This window comes from Entelurus aequoreus, linkage group LG06, assembly GCF_033978785.1.
Source record: "Entelurus aequoreus isolate RoL-2023_Sb linkage group LG06, RoL_Eaeq_v1.1, whole genome shotgun sequence".
Lineage (NCBI taxonomy): Eukaryota > Metazoa > Chordata > Actinopteri > Syngnathiformes > Syngnathidae > Entelurus > Entelurus aequoreus.
Window position 1 is genome coordinate 16661880 of NC_084736.1, and position 17715 is coordinate 16679594.

The 17715-nt window shown below is 38.9% G+C and overlaps 2 protein-coding genes across 7 annotated transcripts in view; one reads left to right on the plus strand and one right to left on the minus strand.

Moving 5' to 3' along the window:
* Nucleotides 1-4542: 4542 nt before the first annotated feature.
* Nucleotides 4543-14897, minus strand: 42sp43 (P43 5S RNA-binding protein). 2 transcript variants are annotated; one of them, XM_062050100.1, is made up of 9 exons: nt 14514-14897; nt 14337-14437; nt 12686-12782; nt 12514-12602; nt 7899-7972; nt 7758-7838; nt 7470-7669; nt 5042-5095; nt 4543-4977 (listed from the first exon to the last, which is right to left on the minus strand). In XM_062050100.1, the coding sequence occupies exons 1-9, from the start codon at nt 14637-14639 to the stop codon at nt 4720-4722; spliced, it is 1080 nt and encodes a 359-aa protein (XP_061906084.1). In that variant the 5' UTR covers nt 14640-14897; the 3' UTR covers nt 4543-4719. The 2 variants fall into 2 exon arrangements, with proteins under 2 accessions (XP_061906084.1, XP_061906083.1); XM_062050099.1 differs by having other exon boundaries at nt 7470-7699; nt 14514-14888.
* Nucleotides 14549-17715, plus strand: part of LOC133651888 (disintegrin and metalloproteinase domain-containing protein 11-like) — a 77196-nt gene continuing 74029 nt past the window's right edge. For 3 of the 5 annotated variants that reach the window (XM_062050094.1, XM_062050095.1, XM_062050096.1), the window contains exon 1: nt 14549-15025. Coding sequence is in view for 1 of the 5 variants with exons in the window: in XM_062050095.1 (XP_061906079.1) it covers nt 15010-15025 (16 nt within the window). In the remaining 4 variants the exon portion in view is untranslated. The remainder of the gene's footprint in view (nt 15026-17715) is intronic. The other 2 variants (XM_062050092.1, XM_062050093.1) reach the window with 1 other exon arrangement.

A 17715-nucleotide genomic window follows, 5' to 3' on the forward strand; every position in this document is an offset into this window, starting at 1 on the left:
TTTTTTTTATTATTTAACGCTTAAAGTAAATCTCTATATCAACTTCAATTTGATATAAAGTAATACAAATTTAAAAAAATGTTTTATGGCTTTTCTGTCAAAAACAACTTAGTTTTTTTATAGTAAAACTGAAATATGCAGTATTTAGTCATTAGAGCCCTAAAAGATCAATAATGCAGGACACCGTTGATTTTAATTATTTCATATTTTTGAGTAATCACAGTGAAAAGATAAATAAAAAATCAATAAATATATTTGGGATCCAAAAGGTGCCCCACTCATAAAGTGATACATTTTTATTAGGTTTTTCTTTTATTTTCAACACTTAAGTTACGAGATCAACTTCAGATACATCTGTCGATTTTATGCTGGAACTACTATTTTGTTTGTTTTATGCACTTTTGTCAAAGAAAACTTTAATGTTTTTATATGGCTACTACACAATATATGCAATATTTACCACATACAACATTTTAAAGTGAAATATTTGAAGTAATTGGAGCCCTGAAAATAATTCATTATAACATGGATTTTTTTATTTTTTTTTTGAGCAATGGCAAAAAAAGAAAAATGAAGAAAGACAAAAGAAAAAAAAACAGCATGCATGGCAGCTTTTGTGTCAACATTGCAACTTTTTCTCGTTAGATTTCACCTCATTCCACTTTTTTTAATGTTCTTTTTTATTTTTACAATAGTATTTCCAGAATGTGCTGCGGGCCGCAAATGGCCCCCGGGCCGCACTTTGGACACCCCTGGTCTACAGAATCTGATAGCCAGGTCACTCATTAGCACCTTGTCAAAAGACAGCTGCGGCTCTAGGCAACCTACTGATGTAGTTTTACCGCCACAAGATGCACCTCCAGGTGGCTACAAATTTAGCCCAACACCCCTGGATTATAGATAAATGTATACCATGCCATATGTATATACTTGTTCTCATGCTCTCTGAGCTTCCAATGTTCACTGCTTGCTGTACATATTTTACAATGGACCCGTTTACACTGCACACCGAATCGGATTGTTTTTGCCCTTAAGTGACACAGATCTGAATTTTTTTTGCCAGTCTAAACACTCCAACACTGCCTCAAATCTGATCTTTTCACTTCAGATTCAGGCCACATCAGGAGGTAGTCCTGAATCCGACTGGAATCTGATCTTTTGAAATGCGACTACAGTCTAAACGCAATGCGACCTGAATGCGACCCATATGTGACTTGCGTTAGATTTGGGCGAGCTACGTCACTCGTGTGCGCCGGGAAAGACGCAGTCGCCAACCGAAGTGGATATTTCATCACAACATCCGGTTTCGGTGAGCATAGTCTATTGAAGATGACCAAATTGTCAATAGTGCGCAAATAATAGGCCATATGTAATATTTTGATTCTGAAGAAATAGCGATTAGGACTTGACGCTGTGGCGCACACTGCAAAAACTGAAATCTAAGTAAGATTAAATATCTCAAATAAGGGTGATATTTGCTTATTTTCTGTCTGATAAGATAATTCTTCTCACTAAGCAGATTTTATGTTAGAGTGTTTTACTTGTTTACTTGAAGTGCTGGCTGTCCAGAGTCGGGACCCCGGGTGGACCACTAGCCTGTGCATCGGTTGGGGACATCTCTGCGCTGCTGACCCGTCTACGCTCGGGATGGTTTCCTGCTGGCCCTGCTGTGGACTGGACTCTCGCTGATGTGTTGGATCCACTGTGGACTGGACTTTCACAATGTTATGTCAGACCCACTCGACATCCATTGCTTTCGGTCTCCCCTAGAGGGGCGGGGGGTTACCCACATATGCGGTCCTCTCCAAGGTTTCTCAGTCATTCACCGACGTCCCACTGGGGTGAGTTTTTTCCTTGCCCGTATGTGGGCTCTGTACCGAGGATGTCGTTGTGGCTTGTACAGCCCTTTGAGACACTTGTGATTTAGGGCTATATAAATAAACATTGATTGATTGATTGATTTTATGGGTTTTGCTCCTAAATGATCTCAGTAAGATATTACAGCTTGTTGCTGAGATTGTATGACCTATATTGAGTAAAGCATAAAAAAAAAAAAATCATGACTTTGACGCAATTGTGTCTCATAATTAAAACAGATGACAGCCAAATGGACTTTGCTGTTTTATTTTCAGTGAAACAATAGAAAATACGTACTCGTATAGTAGTACAGTTATTAGTGAGAATATACTTATTTTAAGGTATTTTTGGGTTCATTGAGGTTAGCTAATTTTACTTGTTTTGGAAAGTCTTGACAAGCCAAATTTTCTTGTTCTATTGGCAGATAATTTTGCTTAGTTGAAATAAAATACCCCCAATTTTTGTGTTTTTGTTTCTTGTTTTTGAACACTGACTTTTTGCAGTGCATTTGCTTACATGTTACGTACATTGCATAAGTTGTGTACGTGAGTTGCGAAATAAAGCAAACGATCTACTTCACAGCCATTAAAAGGTTAGAACCCTCCCAAATATTTTACACTATATATATATATACATCCATTCAATTTACTTTCACGTAAAAAAAACACTAACTTTTAAGGTGTTTCGACTTTAATTTTGTAGTAGTAGCGACTTATCTGTCAACTTCCTTTGTTTTCACTTTATCGAAGTGCGCATGCAAGTGACGTCGAGGCCTCATTGGAGCCATGTGTACATTTAAACTGGAGTCTGTCAAACATAAAATCACATTTTAATTGCAGTGTAAAAAGAGTCAGCTGGAAAAAAATCATAATCCAAAAAGTTAGATGTGGGCCACTTTGGCCTGCAGTACAAACGTATTCAAAGTTTTTACATTTATTTCTATTTCCTGATAATTAACTCGTATGACTGCATTAAGATGGTATAGATTTGTACCGTGAATGGGTTACCATGGACACTGACTTAAACAAGTTGCAAAACTAATTCAGGTTTTACCATTTAGAAGTCAATTGTACGCAATATGTACTGTGTAAACTGTACAAATATAATGTATTCTCTTCCCTCAATCTAATATGCTTCAATAAATATTGCAGCTTTGTGTACGGACACGCTTAAAAATGCCACATTTGCCGTGTTAATTTGTCAGTAGGCGTTAACGCTGACCAAGCAGTTAGCGCCAATGACCACTATTAAATTGCTGCTTGTCACGATATACAGTACAGGACAAAAGTTTAGACACATCTTATTTCAATGAGTTTTCTTTATTTTCATGACTATTTACATTGTAGATTGTCAATGAAGGCATCAAAACTATGACACCTGTGAAGTGAAAACATTTCAGGTGACTACCTCTTGTAGCTCCTCGAGAGAATGCCAAGAGTGTGCAGAACAGTAATCAGAGCAAAGGGTGGCTATTTTGAAGAAACGAGAATAGAAAACATGTTATTTCAAATTTTTTGGTTAAGTAATAACTCCATGTGTTTATTCATAGTTTTGATGCCTTCAGTGACAATCTACAATGTAAACAGTCATGCAAATAAAGAAAACTGAATGAGAAGGTGTGTCCAAACTTTTGACCTGTATTGTACATAAACATATCAAAAAGCAACATTTACACTTGTAGTACTGTTAAAACTTCACTTAAGGTATTGTGATCAGAAACTACAAAAAAATAAATAAAAAAAAGTTTCTGATCACAATACCTTAAGTGAAGTTTTAACAGTACTACAAGTGTAAATGTTGCTTTTTGATATGTTTACGTACAATACAGGTCAAAAGTTTGGAAACACCTTCTCATTCAATGAGTTTTCTTTATTTGCATGACTGTTTACATTGTAGATTGTCACTGAAGGCATCAAAACTGAATAAACACGTGGAGTTATGTACTTAACAAAATAATGTGAAATAACATGTTTTATATTCTCGTATCTTCAAAATAGCCACCCTTTGTTCTGATTACTGTCCTGCACACTCTTGGCATTCTCTCGATGAGCTGCAAGTGGTAGTCACCTGAAGTGTTTTCACTTCACTGGTGTCATAGTTTTGATGCCTTCATTGACAATCTACAATGTAAATAGTCATGCAAATAAAGAAAACTCATTGAATGAGAAGGTGTGTCCAAACTTTTGACCTGTACTGTACGTAAACATATCAAAAAGCAACATTTACACTTGTAGTACTGTTAAAACTTCACTTAAGGTATTGTGATCAGAAACTTTTTTTTTTTTTTTTTTTTTTTTTTTTTTTAAAAGGCCCCTGCTATAATTGCGTTCCTTACTGTGACAAAGTACAGAAAAAAACAAAATGTTCCATGCCGAAACACCTACGGTAAATTTGAAACGGAAAAATTACCAATATATATATTTTTTTTTTATTGCCTCTTGGCTACATCTCCTGCTCTTAAGTGCATCAAAAAGTTCCCACCAGCTCAGATTTTGACAGCTTCGAATTTCACTTTGTCAAAGTGTCGCTCGCCTCCACAGTGATTCAGCGCTTAGTCATGTGCTTAGTCTTTGTTCAGACAGTATTTAATGAGCGGGTGATGCGTGCGCTGAGAGCTCACAAGTGGCTTTGGGAAGCAAGGCACAGTAATAAATCGAGGAATAAACACTAGAGTGGCACTAGGTGCAAAATGCAACTCATTTTTATTGGGTCAACAAGTCCTTTCAAAATAGGATGCTTCAAGAATGAACATTCTGAATGACTGACAGTTAATCAGTAAATTAAAAAGTTAATGTATGTCAGCTACATTAGTAAAAAAAAACAAAAACAGACCCAATTCCTTCCAGAGAAAGGACATCATACTTAACCCTTCATGGGCGCTACCTCGCTGGTGACGGGAAGCAGCTTTTTGAGGCTGAAGAGATCACGCAGGTTGACCTCGGGGTCCACGTAATGCGGGATCTTGCGCTCGTTGAAGAGGCTCGACAGGTTGACCTCCACTTTGGCACGGCGGGAGATGTGCAGGCGCAGCGCAAAGAGACGATGGAGGTTGTCCTCCACCAGGGGGAGCTGGTGGCCGTCCAGTCGCTTCTGCCACAACTTTTTGGGGCGAGGACGCTTCTACCGGACAAATAGTTGATTATGAGGGGATCATCTTGAGAACGTTCTTCAACAACCGTCTTACCTTCTGTCTGATGGCGCCGGGGTCGTGGCAGAGCAGATGTCTGCTCACACTCTCCTGTGGAAAATGTCCGAAACGTTTGAATTACATGTTGACAACAAAGCTAATAAAACTACCGTATTTTTCGGAGTATAAGTCGCTCTGGAGTACAAGTCGCACCGGCCGAAAATGCATAACAAAGAAGGAAAAAAACATAAGTCACACTGGAGTATAAGTCGAATTTTTGGGGGAAATTTATTTGATAAAACCCAACACCAAGAATAGACCTTTGAAAGGCAATTTAAAATAAATAAAGAATAGTGAACAGGCTGAATAAGTGTACGTTATATGAGGCATAAATAACCAACTGAGAACGTGCCTGGTATGTTAACGTAACATTTTATGGTAAGAGTCATTCAAATAACTATAACATATAGAACATGCTATACGTTTACCAAACAATCTGTCACTCCTAATCGCTAAATCCCATGAAATCTTATACGTCTAGTCTCTTACGTGAATGAGCTAAATAATATTTTATGGTAATGTGTTAATAATTTCACACATAAGTCGCTCCTGAGTATAAGTCGCACCACCGGCCAAACTATGAAAAAAACTGCGACTTATAGTCCAAAAAATACGGTAAGTGTATTCTACGCAATTCAAGTCGTGGCAAAAAAGTTTCAAGATATCAATTCGAGCAATTTTTAATATGCATTCAATAGTTAGGTTTTTGTGAAAATTTTTGCTTAAAATAAGGTATTGTGCCAATTCAGAATCTTTATTTTCAAATGCACCCACTTACTTGCAAAGTTTTAATAAAAATTAACACAATTACTAGGTGTGCACAAAAATCAATTCAGATCCGAATTGCAATTAATCCTCCCGATTTAAATCGATTAAAAAATTATTTTTTTCAAATTAAATATCCATCCAAACATCCTCCAATGCTTGTCCCTCTTGGGGTGGCGCTGGAGATTATCCCAGCTGCACTCGGGAAAAAAGGTAGGTTACACCCTGGACAAGTCGCCACCTCATCGCAAGGCAAACATTCACACATGAGGGCCAATATTGTGTTTTGCTAATCAATCTATCCCCAGGTGCATGCCTTTGGAGGTGGGAGGAAGCCGGAGTACCCGGAGGGAACCCACGCAGTCACGGGGAGACCATGCAAACCCCACACAAAGACCCCGAGCCCGGGGATTGAACCAATAAAAATAGATTTTTAAATGTTTTTTAGGCCATCTCCAAGCAAGGAGCATTTTCTAACCTGTAACCGGTTTAGGAAAAAAGTGTAATTTAATACATTATACCAAATTGATTGCGTGAATTGGTTTGAATCAAAAATCGATTCTGAATAGTCACCCCAGGATTCAGCTCAACTTGTTAATAGCCCAAAGATTCACACCAGCAATCACATTTTGAGTAATATTTACATATTTTTTTAATCTTGATAGATTTTTATTTTTTTTAACTTTAAATCAACTATTAATCCCTGGAGGTATATTTAAAGTCAACATTTTGTTTGTATTGTATACATGTTTTTTAGTCATTTCAACACAAATTGTATTTACTCCTTAAACATCGAAATCAACTTTCAAATGTAACATTTAAAAGCATCAGTTGGAAACATTGTACTGAATCTTGAAGTAGATTAAATGTGCTGTTTGTAACTTCCTCAAAAAGCAAAAAATGTGACACCATCGCTAGCTTATTACCATTTGACAAATGCCTATTTTTCACAATTACAAAGTTTGTCAATTTTTTACAAAAAAACTAAATGATTGGCGTTGACGGCGGTCACTGCCCCGGCCTCGTCAACACGTACAGACAGGAAGCGGGTGCACATACAAAAGCGGTCCAAGAGAAGCAACGGAAGATTTACAGTCATGATAGAATATACATTCAATGACAGCTAACGCCAGCTATCCAAATCACTATTAGGCAACACCCAAAGCGTGTTGCGTACGAGAAGCCGTAAGATGGCAGGATATACTGTATAAAATACATTGGAAAGTTGGCGCCCTCCAGGCATCTGTGGAAGTGTTAAACAGCCTCTTTAACCAAGGTGTGCTTTTAGTCTGAAATAGATACTTCCCATCAAATACCTCCTTGTCAAAGTAGTTTAATGCAGAAGACATTGCAGTATAGAGCAATGATGGCTTGGAATTAACTTCCTAATTTTTTTATCATGGAAAATTCAGTAACTTTGTAAAGATGAAAACTATATTTACACTAAAATAGTAATTTCAGTTGTTTTAATTGGATTGCGTGCATATATTTTGTAGAGCTCAGATTTTTTTTAAACAATTGTATTTTTATGGCTGTTGTGATTATTATTGGCAATCAATGTGTAGTAGTTTTATTTGGAGTGTGGTGTTATTCCTTTTGCCTTTAATGTATCAAAGCTTTTTGACATTTTAGAACAAGAAGAATAGCAGCTGCTATTTACCCGCATGGCGAAGGTGCGAGGGCAGTCTGGGAAGGAGCACTTGTACTTAAGGAGCTCCAGGTGCACCTTGCGGATGTGATGCTGCAGGTTAAAGGTGGTGGAGAAGTAGGCCTGGCAGCTCTCGCGGGGACAAACCAGCACAGGTTTGTGGGAAGCGTGTATCCGCTTGTGGCGCCGCAGAGCGTTGGCCCTCTTGAAGACTTTCTTGCAGGAATGGCAGGTAAAAGCGGCTACAAACAAGTTTTATTTAGAAATCTTCGATGTGTCGTGGCGTAGATTTAGCAGTACCTGGATGTTTGACCATGTGCTTCTGAAGCTTGTCCCACGTAGACTCCACCACTTGGCAGTTGGCATCCGGACAGCGGTAACCTGCGAGGACAATCGATATCTGACGCTAGGCTCAGGTGTGGCTGCACTTAAGAGACCCACCTGCGTGCTTCTTCTCGTGGGCTTTGCGGGCCACGTGGGAGTCGAACACGGCGCCGCAAGCCTGTTTTGAACACCTGCGCAGGTAAGAATCAAACGCATTAGACCAGAGGTGTTTAAAGTGTGGTCCGGGGGCCATTTGCTACCCGCTGCTTTTTTTTTTTTTTAACAGCCCACAGCACATTCTAAAAAAAATACTCTGGTTTTAGAAGTGGATTTAAAGAGCAAACGACATGTAACGAGAAAAGGTTGGAATGTTGATTCTAAAAAGGCTGCCAGCAATACTGTTTTTTCTTAAAAGGCCTACTGAAACCCAGTACTACCGACCACGCAGTCTGATAGTTTATATATCAATGATGAAATCTTAACATTGCAACACATGCCAATACGGCCGGGTTAACTTATAAAGTGCAATTTTAAATTTCCCGCGAAACTTCCGGTTGAAAACATCTATGTATGATGACGTTTGCGCGTGACGTCAATCGTTGAAACGGAAGTATTTGGATCCCATTGAATCCAATACAAAAAGCTCTGTTTTCATCTCAAAATTCCACAGTATTCTGGACATCTGTGTTGGTGAATCTTTTGCAATTTGTTTAATGAACAATGAAGACTGCAAAGAAGAAAGTTGTAGGGGGGGGGGATCGGTGTATTAGCGGCGGACTACAGCAACACAACCAGGAGGACTTTGAGATGGATAGGAGACGCGCTAGCCGGCGACCTCACCTAGACTTCTTCCGTCTCCGGGCCGCCGACCGCATCTATGATCGGGTGAAGTCCTTCGTTGCTCCGTCGATCGCTGGAACGCAGGTGAGCACGGGTGTTGAGCAGATGAGAGCTGGCGTAGGTGGAAAGCTAATGTTTTTAGCATAGCTCTGTGAGGTCCCGTTGCTACGTTAGTTTCAATGGCGTCGTTAGCAACAGCATTGTTAAGCTTTGCCAGCCTGGAAAGCATTAACCGTGTATTTACAGGTCCATGGTTTAATAGTATTGTTGATTTTCTGTCTATCCTTCCAGTCAGGGGTTTATTTATTTTGTTTCTATCTGCATTTAAGCACGATGCTATAACGTTAGCTCCGTAGCTAAAGAGCTTTGCCGATGTATTGTCGTGGAGATAAAGGTCACTGTGAATGTCCATTTCACGTTCTCGACTCTCATTTTCAAGAGGATATAGTATCCGAGGTGGTTTGAAATACAAATCCGTGATCCACAATAGAAAAAGGAGAAAGTGTGGAATCCAATGAACCCTTGTACCTAAGTTATGGTCAGAGCGAAAAAAAGATACATCCTGCACTGCACTGTAGTCCTTCACTCTCACGTTCCTCATCCACGAATCTTTCATCCTCGCTCAAATTAATGGGGTAATCGTCGCTTTCTCGGTCCGAATCGCTCTCGCTGCATTGTAAACAATGGGGAAATGTGAGGAGCCTTTCAACCTGTGACGTCACGCTACTTCCGGTACAGGCAAGGCTTTTTTTTTTTATCAGCGACCAAAAGTTGCGAACTTTATCGTCGATGTTCTCTACTAAATCCTTTCATCAAAAATATGGCATTATCGCGAAATGATCAAGTATGACACATAGAATGGATCTGCTATCCCCGTTTAAATTTTTTAAAAAATCATTTCAGTAGGCCTTTAAGGCTGTCCTTGCGCAAAAAAAAAAATCAAAAAATCAATATTGACCTATTAAAGGCTCCAATGACTTCAAATATTCCACTTTGAAATCTTTGGAGATAATATGTTTGCCATAATAAACAGTTTTCTATGGTGTACAGCGCTTCACTACTATACCTGGAATGATACCCAAAGCGCTTTACATTAATTATACATCACATTCATCCATTCACACTGATGGCGCAAGCTGCCATGCAAGGTGCTAACCATGACACAAAGGCCGTGACTAGGATGGCGGAAGCTGGAATCAAACCTGGAACCCTGAAGTAGCTGGCACAACTGCTCTACCATCTGCGCCACGCTGGCCAAATTCTATGACAAAAAGGGCATAAAAAAACAAAAACGTACAATGACCAATAAATCTATTGTTTATCTATAGATTTAAGCATTGAAAATAAAATAATGTATGACTTTTTTTAAAGGGGAACTGCACTTTTAAAAAAAAAAAAATTTTATATATATTTTTAATTCTGCCTATCGTTCAGAATCATGAGATAAGACAAAAAAGTTTTTTCAGCTAATCGGAGCAATCAATTCTAAAAAATGTATTTAAAATGCATTCAAAAACCGTCACTAATACTTAATTTACATTCAGTACCTGTATAATAACCAAACTGTAGCAACATTGTTATTGTAACAGCGAACACTGAGGAACTCTTTGTAGCATACTAACCCATTGGCATGCTTCTGTATTAGCTGTAAAAGTTAAGGCAACAGTACTGACTGAAAAACATGAATCGTATTACAGTATGTGTAAAGTATTAGCCCACATTTCATCGTTTCTTTGTACACAGCTAGCCAGACAATGTACTGTAGTTGTAATAACACGCATGATGTGCTGCATGTATCATGATCAATATAAAGTTTGACTCACTCAATGGACAGTTGTCCGTTTGGTCCAGCTGGCCGGGGAGGTTTTTTCTGGTTAATTTTGGGTAAGCATGCAGTTTGTCAAAATAGCTTGGCTCCAAATTCCACATTTGCAGCTTCGAGTCGCTTTCACCTCACTCTCTCGGCTTCTGTCTGCTCCAACGTTTGTGTTCGCTTTTATAAGCAGCAGTTCATCCTCAGTCAGCTTCAAAAAGATAAGGTTGTGAATCCTCATTTTGTCCAAATATAGTCGTATTTGTTTTTTACCAAGTCTGCCATGATTACAACACAAGCGTTTTGTATCTGCTGGAAGTCAGACGTGCGCTGCTATGGAAACTGAAATCAAGGCACGGAACATGTCAGTCCCGGAAACGATTAAAATGATGAAAATACGGTAAATATTGAACATATTGCATGTTATGAACTTGTCTTTTGGGTGTGTATACAAAACTGAGGGTTTTGAAGTTGTTTTAGAGGGCTTTGAAGGATCCAACGGTGACTCCATTAGCCACAACTTCAAAGTGTTTATCATCTTTAAAATCCTCAAAACAAGACACGTGTTCTTGTCTCTCATAATGATTGTGAACGATAGGCAAAATTAAAAAAAAAGTGCAGTTGCCTTTTAACACTTGAATTGGGCCCTTTTGGATCCGTAATAATTTTGAGGGATTATTTTTAAAAGTCATTTCTCAAAAAGCAATGAATTATTGATCTATTTAAGGCTTCAGTTACTTTACATCAAAGATTTGACCTTGAAATTGTCCATCCATCCATCCATTTCTACCACTTGTCCCTTTCGGGGTCGCGGGGGGTGCTGGAGCCTATCTCAGCTGCATTCGGGCGGAAGGCGGGGTACACCCTGGACAAGTCACCACCTCATCACAGGGCCAACACAGATAAACAAGACAATTGTTTTGGACTGAAATGTTATACATTGTGTTTGCTATAAAAAACTGTTTTCTTTGACATAAAGGGCAAAATGATATCAACGGACTGAGACACTTTCGGTACCCAGGATTAAAATTGAGGGGATCAGTAAAGGTTTAAAAGAAATTGTTGAAAGGGAAAAATATCAAAATTAGATATGTCCGATAACATTGGGCTGCCGATATCGGCCGATAAATGCTTTAACATGTAATATCGGAAATTATCGGTATCGGTTTCAAAAAGTAAAATTTATGACTTTTTAAAACGCCTCTGTATGGAGTGGTACACGGATGTAGGGAGAAGTACAGAGCGCCAATAAATCTTAAATGCACTGCCTTTGCGTGCCGGCCCAATCAAATACCTACGGCTTTTCACACATACAAGTGAATGCAATTCATACTTGGTCAACAGCCATGGTAGCCGTATAAACAACTTTAACACTGTTACAAATATGCGCCACACTGTGAACCCACACCAAACAAGAATTACAAACACATTTCGGGAGAACATCCGCACCGTAACACAACATAAACACAACAGAACAAATACCCTGAACTCCTTGCAGCACAAACTCTTCCGGGACGCTACAATATACACCCCCCCGCTACTCCCTACCCCCCCACCTCAACCTCCTCATGCTCTCTCAGGGAGAGCATGTCCCAAATTCCAAGCTGCTGTCTTGAGGCATGTTAAAAAAAAATAATGCACTTTGTGACTTCAATAATAAATATGGCAGTGCCATGTTGGCATTTTTTTCCATAACTTGAGTTGATTTATTTTGGAAAACCTTGTTACATTGTTTAATGCATCCAGCAGGGCATCACAACAAAATTAGGCATAATAATGTGGTAATTCCACGACTGTATATTTCGGTATCGGTTGATATCGGAATCGGTAATTAAGAGTTGGACAATATCGGAATATCGGCAAAGAAGCCATTATCGGACATCTCTAATCAAAATGGCACCAGCATTCTTTGATTTTTCAGAGTGGAAAAAGTTTGGACACCCCGGTATTACTCTTATGCTCCATTCACATTATGGTGCTAGAAAGCTTGCCACTACTGTAGTGTGTAATTTCATATTACTGTGTGTACTTCAAAAAGTCACGGTTTTAATGACTGCTGTCGTTTCAGCTCCCACATACTTGAACTTTGCAGCCACGCCATGATCCAGCTGGTGCAGCTTGAAGAGGCGTCTCTTCTTGAAAGCCAAGGAGCAGCCAGCCTGAGTGCACTGGAGGAGAATATAATAATGTCAGTGGAAATGCAAGGCGACCAATCAATGATGGCGTTTTAGTGCCACCTGGCGGTGTTTACCTTGTAGTACTGGTCTTGCTCGCCGTGGACATAGCACATGTGTCTCTTCAGCTTGTCAGCGTGGAAAAAACTCTTGGTGCAGTTTGCAAATGTGCACCTGCAGAAAAGTATAACATTAAAAACAATCTTATGTAATTTACTGATGAACTTATTTAATTTATGGATTTTCGCATCTACAAAGAGGGTTTAAATGTAACTTAATGGGTTTTACTATGTAAAGCGCTTTCAGTCACAAGAGAAAAGCACTACATAAATATAAATCACAAAATTCAAACTATGAATGAAGAGTGAGCATCCTCATCAAATTTGAACAGCAATTGGATATCGATAACAGTGCTAATTTTAGACACAATATAAGGCCTACATTACAGTTTACTGTTACAAAATAAATTGGTATTGTTTGATGAATACATTTCTCCTCCACTGGAGCCTTTTATATTATTTCAGTGTTGCTAACCTTCACAAAATGCCTTAAAAAACATGTTGGCTGCATCAAGACTTTAAGCCGCATTTTGAATATGCCAGATTGTACAATACATATTCACTTACTATCACCAATCACCGAGATCAATTATGAAGTGTAGATTCAAGTCATATTTTTTAGACTAGTGTGTATATTTAGTCTTAATGTGCTGTTTATTACTTATTGAGATTTAGTCATAATTTTTTCAACACCTTCCTTTGTGTTACCAAAGGGAACTTAATTTAAACATGTAAAAGTTATGGTGTGAAAAATTATCTATAAGACACAGGGAAGGGGTAGGATTAAATTCAAGCTTTGCTTCTTCCTAATCCTTTTCATACATTTGAATGATGCAAATGTAACTACATCATGCCACTTACTGAAAATTGTTAAACATGTTTGAAACAAATCATAACCATACTGCTGTACCATCTTAGTAGTGTGTGAAATCTGCATTGCGGGCAACAGACTGCAGTTTTTTTTACTTCGGATTTGTATTACATTCTATATTTATTATTTATATTCTTCTTTATATAGTTAATTTGTATTTTTAATCAATACACGTGCTTGTGATTCAACTGCAGAAATATTGTACTGATAGATTTCCAGGATAAGTGACATGTGATTCATATTTGTCAATACAATTCATTTAAAAATAATTTAACATTTTAAACATTCTCCAGAAAAATTATAAAATACTGTTCATTTAGTAATTGAGCCTACAAGAGCTTTAAGTCTTTCACACGCACAGGAGTGAGGGTGACTGCATTTTACATTAGACACTACACTACCCAGAATGCATCGCAACCGATCACGAGCTATGACGCTTGTTTTTAACTTTAGTTAGCAATGTAGCTAAATAGCATTCGCGTAAATTGTAACTTTCCACATATGTGGTTTAAAAACCGCAAGTATATTGGAATGACAATTTAAAATGTATTTAAAAAATGGTTAGCTCATAATGGTAGTTACGCAAGTTAGCCAATGTTTGCTAAGTTTATCTAGCTAGCTGTCAATTTGTGTACTTCTCGGCTTTATTCAATAAATCATTGTGTTTTTTGCACTACATTATACAGTCTTGTATAATGTAGTGCAAAAAACACAAATATATTTCGCAAGAATTGACTAATATGCGAAAGCTGCAACTTATTTCTTCATAATTTAGGAGGTTAGAATAAACTGCCTTACTTGACTTGCTTGACGCCATCGTGCTGAAGCATGTGGCGACTCAGGCGTGACTTCCGGGTGAATCGACCCTCGCAGCCGCTCACGGTGCACTGCCATGCACGCTGCATGCGTTCACCGGGGTAAGATGAAAGCAACTTTAAAATATAAGAAAACAAAGATTCGGATTATTTGCCTTACCTTTCCTGTGTGAGCAGCTTCGTGCTCCAGCAGCCTGTTCTGCTTGGTAAAAGTGGCCCCACAACCATCGTGGGAACACTTCAACTGCTGCTTGAGTCCTGCTTTTCCGACGCTCAAATCGTTCATATTTGTTTCTCTTTTGTTAAACCCCCACCGTGTTTATCTCAACACTTTTTTCTCAGTTATGAAAACCAGCTCCATGTTTGCCAGCCTCTTTTGTAGCTTTCCGGATGGTTCTTAATTGCATAATTGGCTGCAGTTGTCTCTCCTGCATTGACGTCAGGATGGAGGGATCGTCCAGCTGATGTCAATTTCACTGATGCTGCACAGAAAACAACAATTTCCGCACATTTAAGTGTTTTAAACAAATACAACGCCCCTTTTCTCTAGCTTTAAGAGCTAATTCAAGATGTGATGTGGCTTTTTGTACACTAGAGGGCGCTGTGCTTCTGGAGTTCGAATAAAAGTGCAGTTTCCTCTTCCTGCGCCAACAAGGATGCACTTTGTGCCAAGTAAGTGAATATATATACCTTTTAAAACAATATACAGTCCCAGTTAGTGAGACACATTGTTGTATTATCTCTGAACCTTACATATTATCAAAAGGGGTTGGCGATAATGCCATTTTTTTTATCCATCCATCCATTTTTTACCGCTTGTCCCTTTTGGGGTCGCGGGGAGTGCTGGAGCCTATCTCAGCTGCATTCAGGCGGAAGGCGGGGTACACCCTGGACAAGTCGCTACCTCATTTACCATGAATTGATTTACGTGGACCCCAAGTTGAAAAACTTATTCGGGTGTTACCATTTAGTGGTCAATTGTACGGAATATGTACTGTACTGTACTCTACTAATAAAAGTTTCAATCAATTACTGGGCCAACACAGATAGACAGACAACATTCACACATTAGGGCCAATTTAGTGTTGCCAATCAACCACTTTTTAGTTAAAACATTTCAAGGTCATTAAATGACATTGTAATCTTTTAGGTCAGGGGTCGGCAACCTAAATAGTCGAAAGAGCCAAATTGGACCAAAAATACAAAACAAAAATCTGCCTGGAGCCGCAAAAACTTAAAAGTCTTATATACTGTATTTTTCGGAGTATAAGTCGCTCCGGAGTATAAGCCGCACCGGCCGAAAATGCATAAAAAGAAGGAAAAAAAACATATACTGTATAAGTCGCACTGGAGTATAAGACGCATTTTTGGGGGAAATTTATTTGATAAAACCCAACACCAAGAATAGACATTTGAAAGGCAATTTAAAATAAATAAAGAATAGTGAACAACAAGCTGAATAAGTGTATGTTATATGACGCATAAATAACCAACTGAGAATGTGCCTGGTATGTTTACGTAACATATTATGGTAAGAGTCATTCAAATAACTATAACATATAGAACATGCTATACATTTACCAAACAATCTGTCACTCCTAATCGCTAAATCTCATGAAATCTTATACGTCTAGTCTCTTACGTGAATGAGCTAAATAATATTATTTGATATTTTACTGTAATGTGTTAATAATTTCACACATAAGTCACTCCTGAGTATAAGTCGCACCCCCGGCCGAACTATGAAAAAAAACTGCGACTTATAGTCCGAAAAATACGGTAAGTGTTATAGGGCAGCACGGTGTCCCAGGGATTAGTGCATGTGCCTCACAACACGAAGGTCCTGAGTTCAATCCCGGGCTCGGGATCTTTCTGTGTGGAGTTTGCATGTTCTCCCCGTGACTGAGTGGGTTCCCTCCCGGTACTCCGGCTTCCTCCCACCTCCAAAGACATGCACCTGGGGATAGGTTGATTGGCAACACTAAATTGGCCCTAGTGTGTGAATGTTGTCTGTCTATCTGTGTTGGCCCTGTGATGAGGTGGTGACTTGTCCAGGGTGTACCCCGCCTCCTGCCCGAATGCAGCTGAGATAGGCTCCAGCACCCCAGGCCACCCCGAAAGGGACAAGCGGGAAAAAATGGATGGATATAAGTGTTATAATGGAGGAAACACATGCTGTAAGTGTCTATATACCGGGGACGACGTGGCGAAGTTGGGAGAGTGGCCGTGCCAACAATCTGAGGGTTACTGGTTGAATCCCCACCTTCTACCATCCTAGTCACGTCCATTGTGTCCTTGAGCAAGACACTTCACCCTTGCTCCTGATGGGCCTGGTTAGCGCCGTGCATGGCAGCTCCCGCCATCAGTGTGTGAATGTGTGTGTGTGTGAATGGGTGAATGTGGAAAATAGTGTCAAGGCGCTTTGAGTTCCTTAAAAAAAAAAGGTAGAAAAGCGCTTTTTTGTATTTAAATTTTTATTCTACACATACTGTATTGGCAACATTGGAAATCATTGGTAAAATGGAGGTTTCTCACAGAATGAGATAACTCCTGGAAATGACTGGCTTATAATGGCCAAATGTATAGATGTGTGTGTCCAAGTTTAAGGAAACGGCAGGCTGTCTTCTTCTAATGGATTTATTACAATCTTTGTAAGCTGGGTAACGTTTGCTGTGGTCTGGAACAACATGGCACACAAACAACTATGAGAAATGCAGCCAATAATACATACAGATAATGTGTCATAAGACATGCAAATATAAATGAAATACACAGAGGACATAAGTGAAGGAAATTAAATGAGCTCAAATATACCTACAAAGGAGGCCTAATGATGCAATATGTACATACAGCTAGCCTAAATAGCATGTTAGCATCGATTAGCTTGCTGTCATGCACCGACCAAATATGCCTGATTAACACTCCAACAAGTCAATAATATCAACCAAGCGCACCTTTTGTGCATTCACGTACAGCATAACACACGTTTGGTGGACAAAATGAGACAAAGGAGTGTCATAAAACACATCTTTCTGTGGCAGCGTTGGAGAAAGTGGTACATGTAAACAAACTACGGTGAGTTAAAGGATCGCTGAAATTACTAGGACAAAACAGTGCTTGCCAAATACTCTCATCAGTGAAGCATGTATAACATAAACAGTCCAATTTCTAACAATTGGGAAAGTTTGTGTCATGTTTGTTCTCCTACAGAAAATATATTAAAACAAAAACATATTTTTTTTCTTCATCTTTTTCCATTTTTACACATCTCTGAAAGAGGTCCAGGGAGCCACTAGGGCGGCGCTAAAGAGCCGAGGGTTGCTGACCCCCGTTTTAGGTATATGTGTAAAATTTGAAAAAGA

Coding starts and splice junctions, on each gene's coding strand:
- 42sp43 (XM_062050099.1), bottom strand. CDS start 14,639: ATGAACGATTTGAGCGTCGGAAAAGCAGGACTCAAGCAGCAGTTGAAG. Junction 14,438..14,513: donor AAGCTGCTCACACAGGAAAG/GTAAGGCAAATA, acceptor GAACGCATGCAG/CGTGCATGGCAGTGCACCGT. Junction 5,096..7,469: donor CTCGCACCTTCGCCATGCGG/GTAAATAGCAGC, acceptor CATTTTCCACAG/GAGAGTGTGAGCAGACATCT.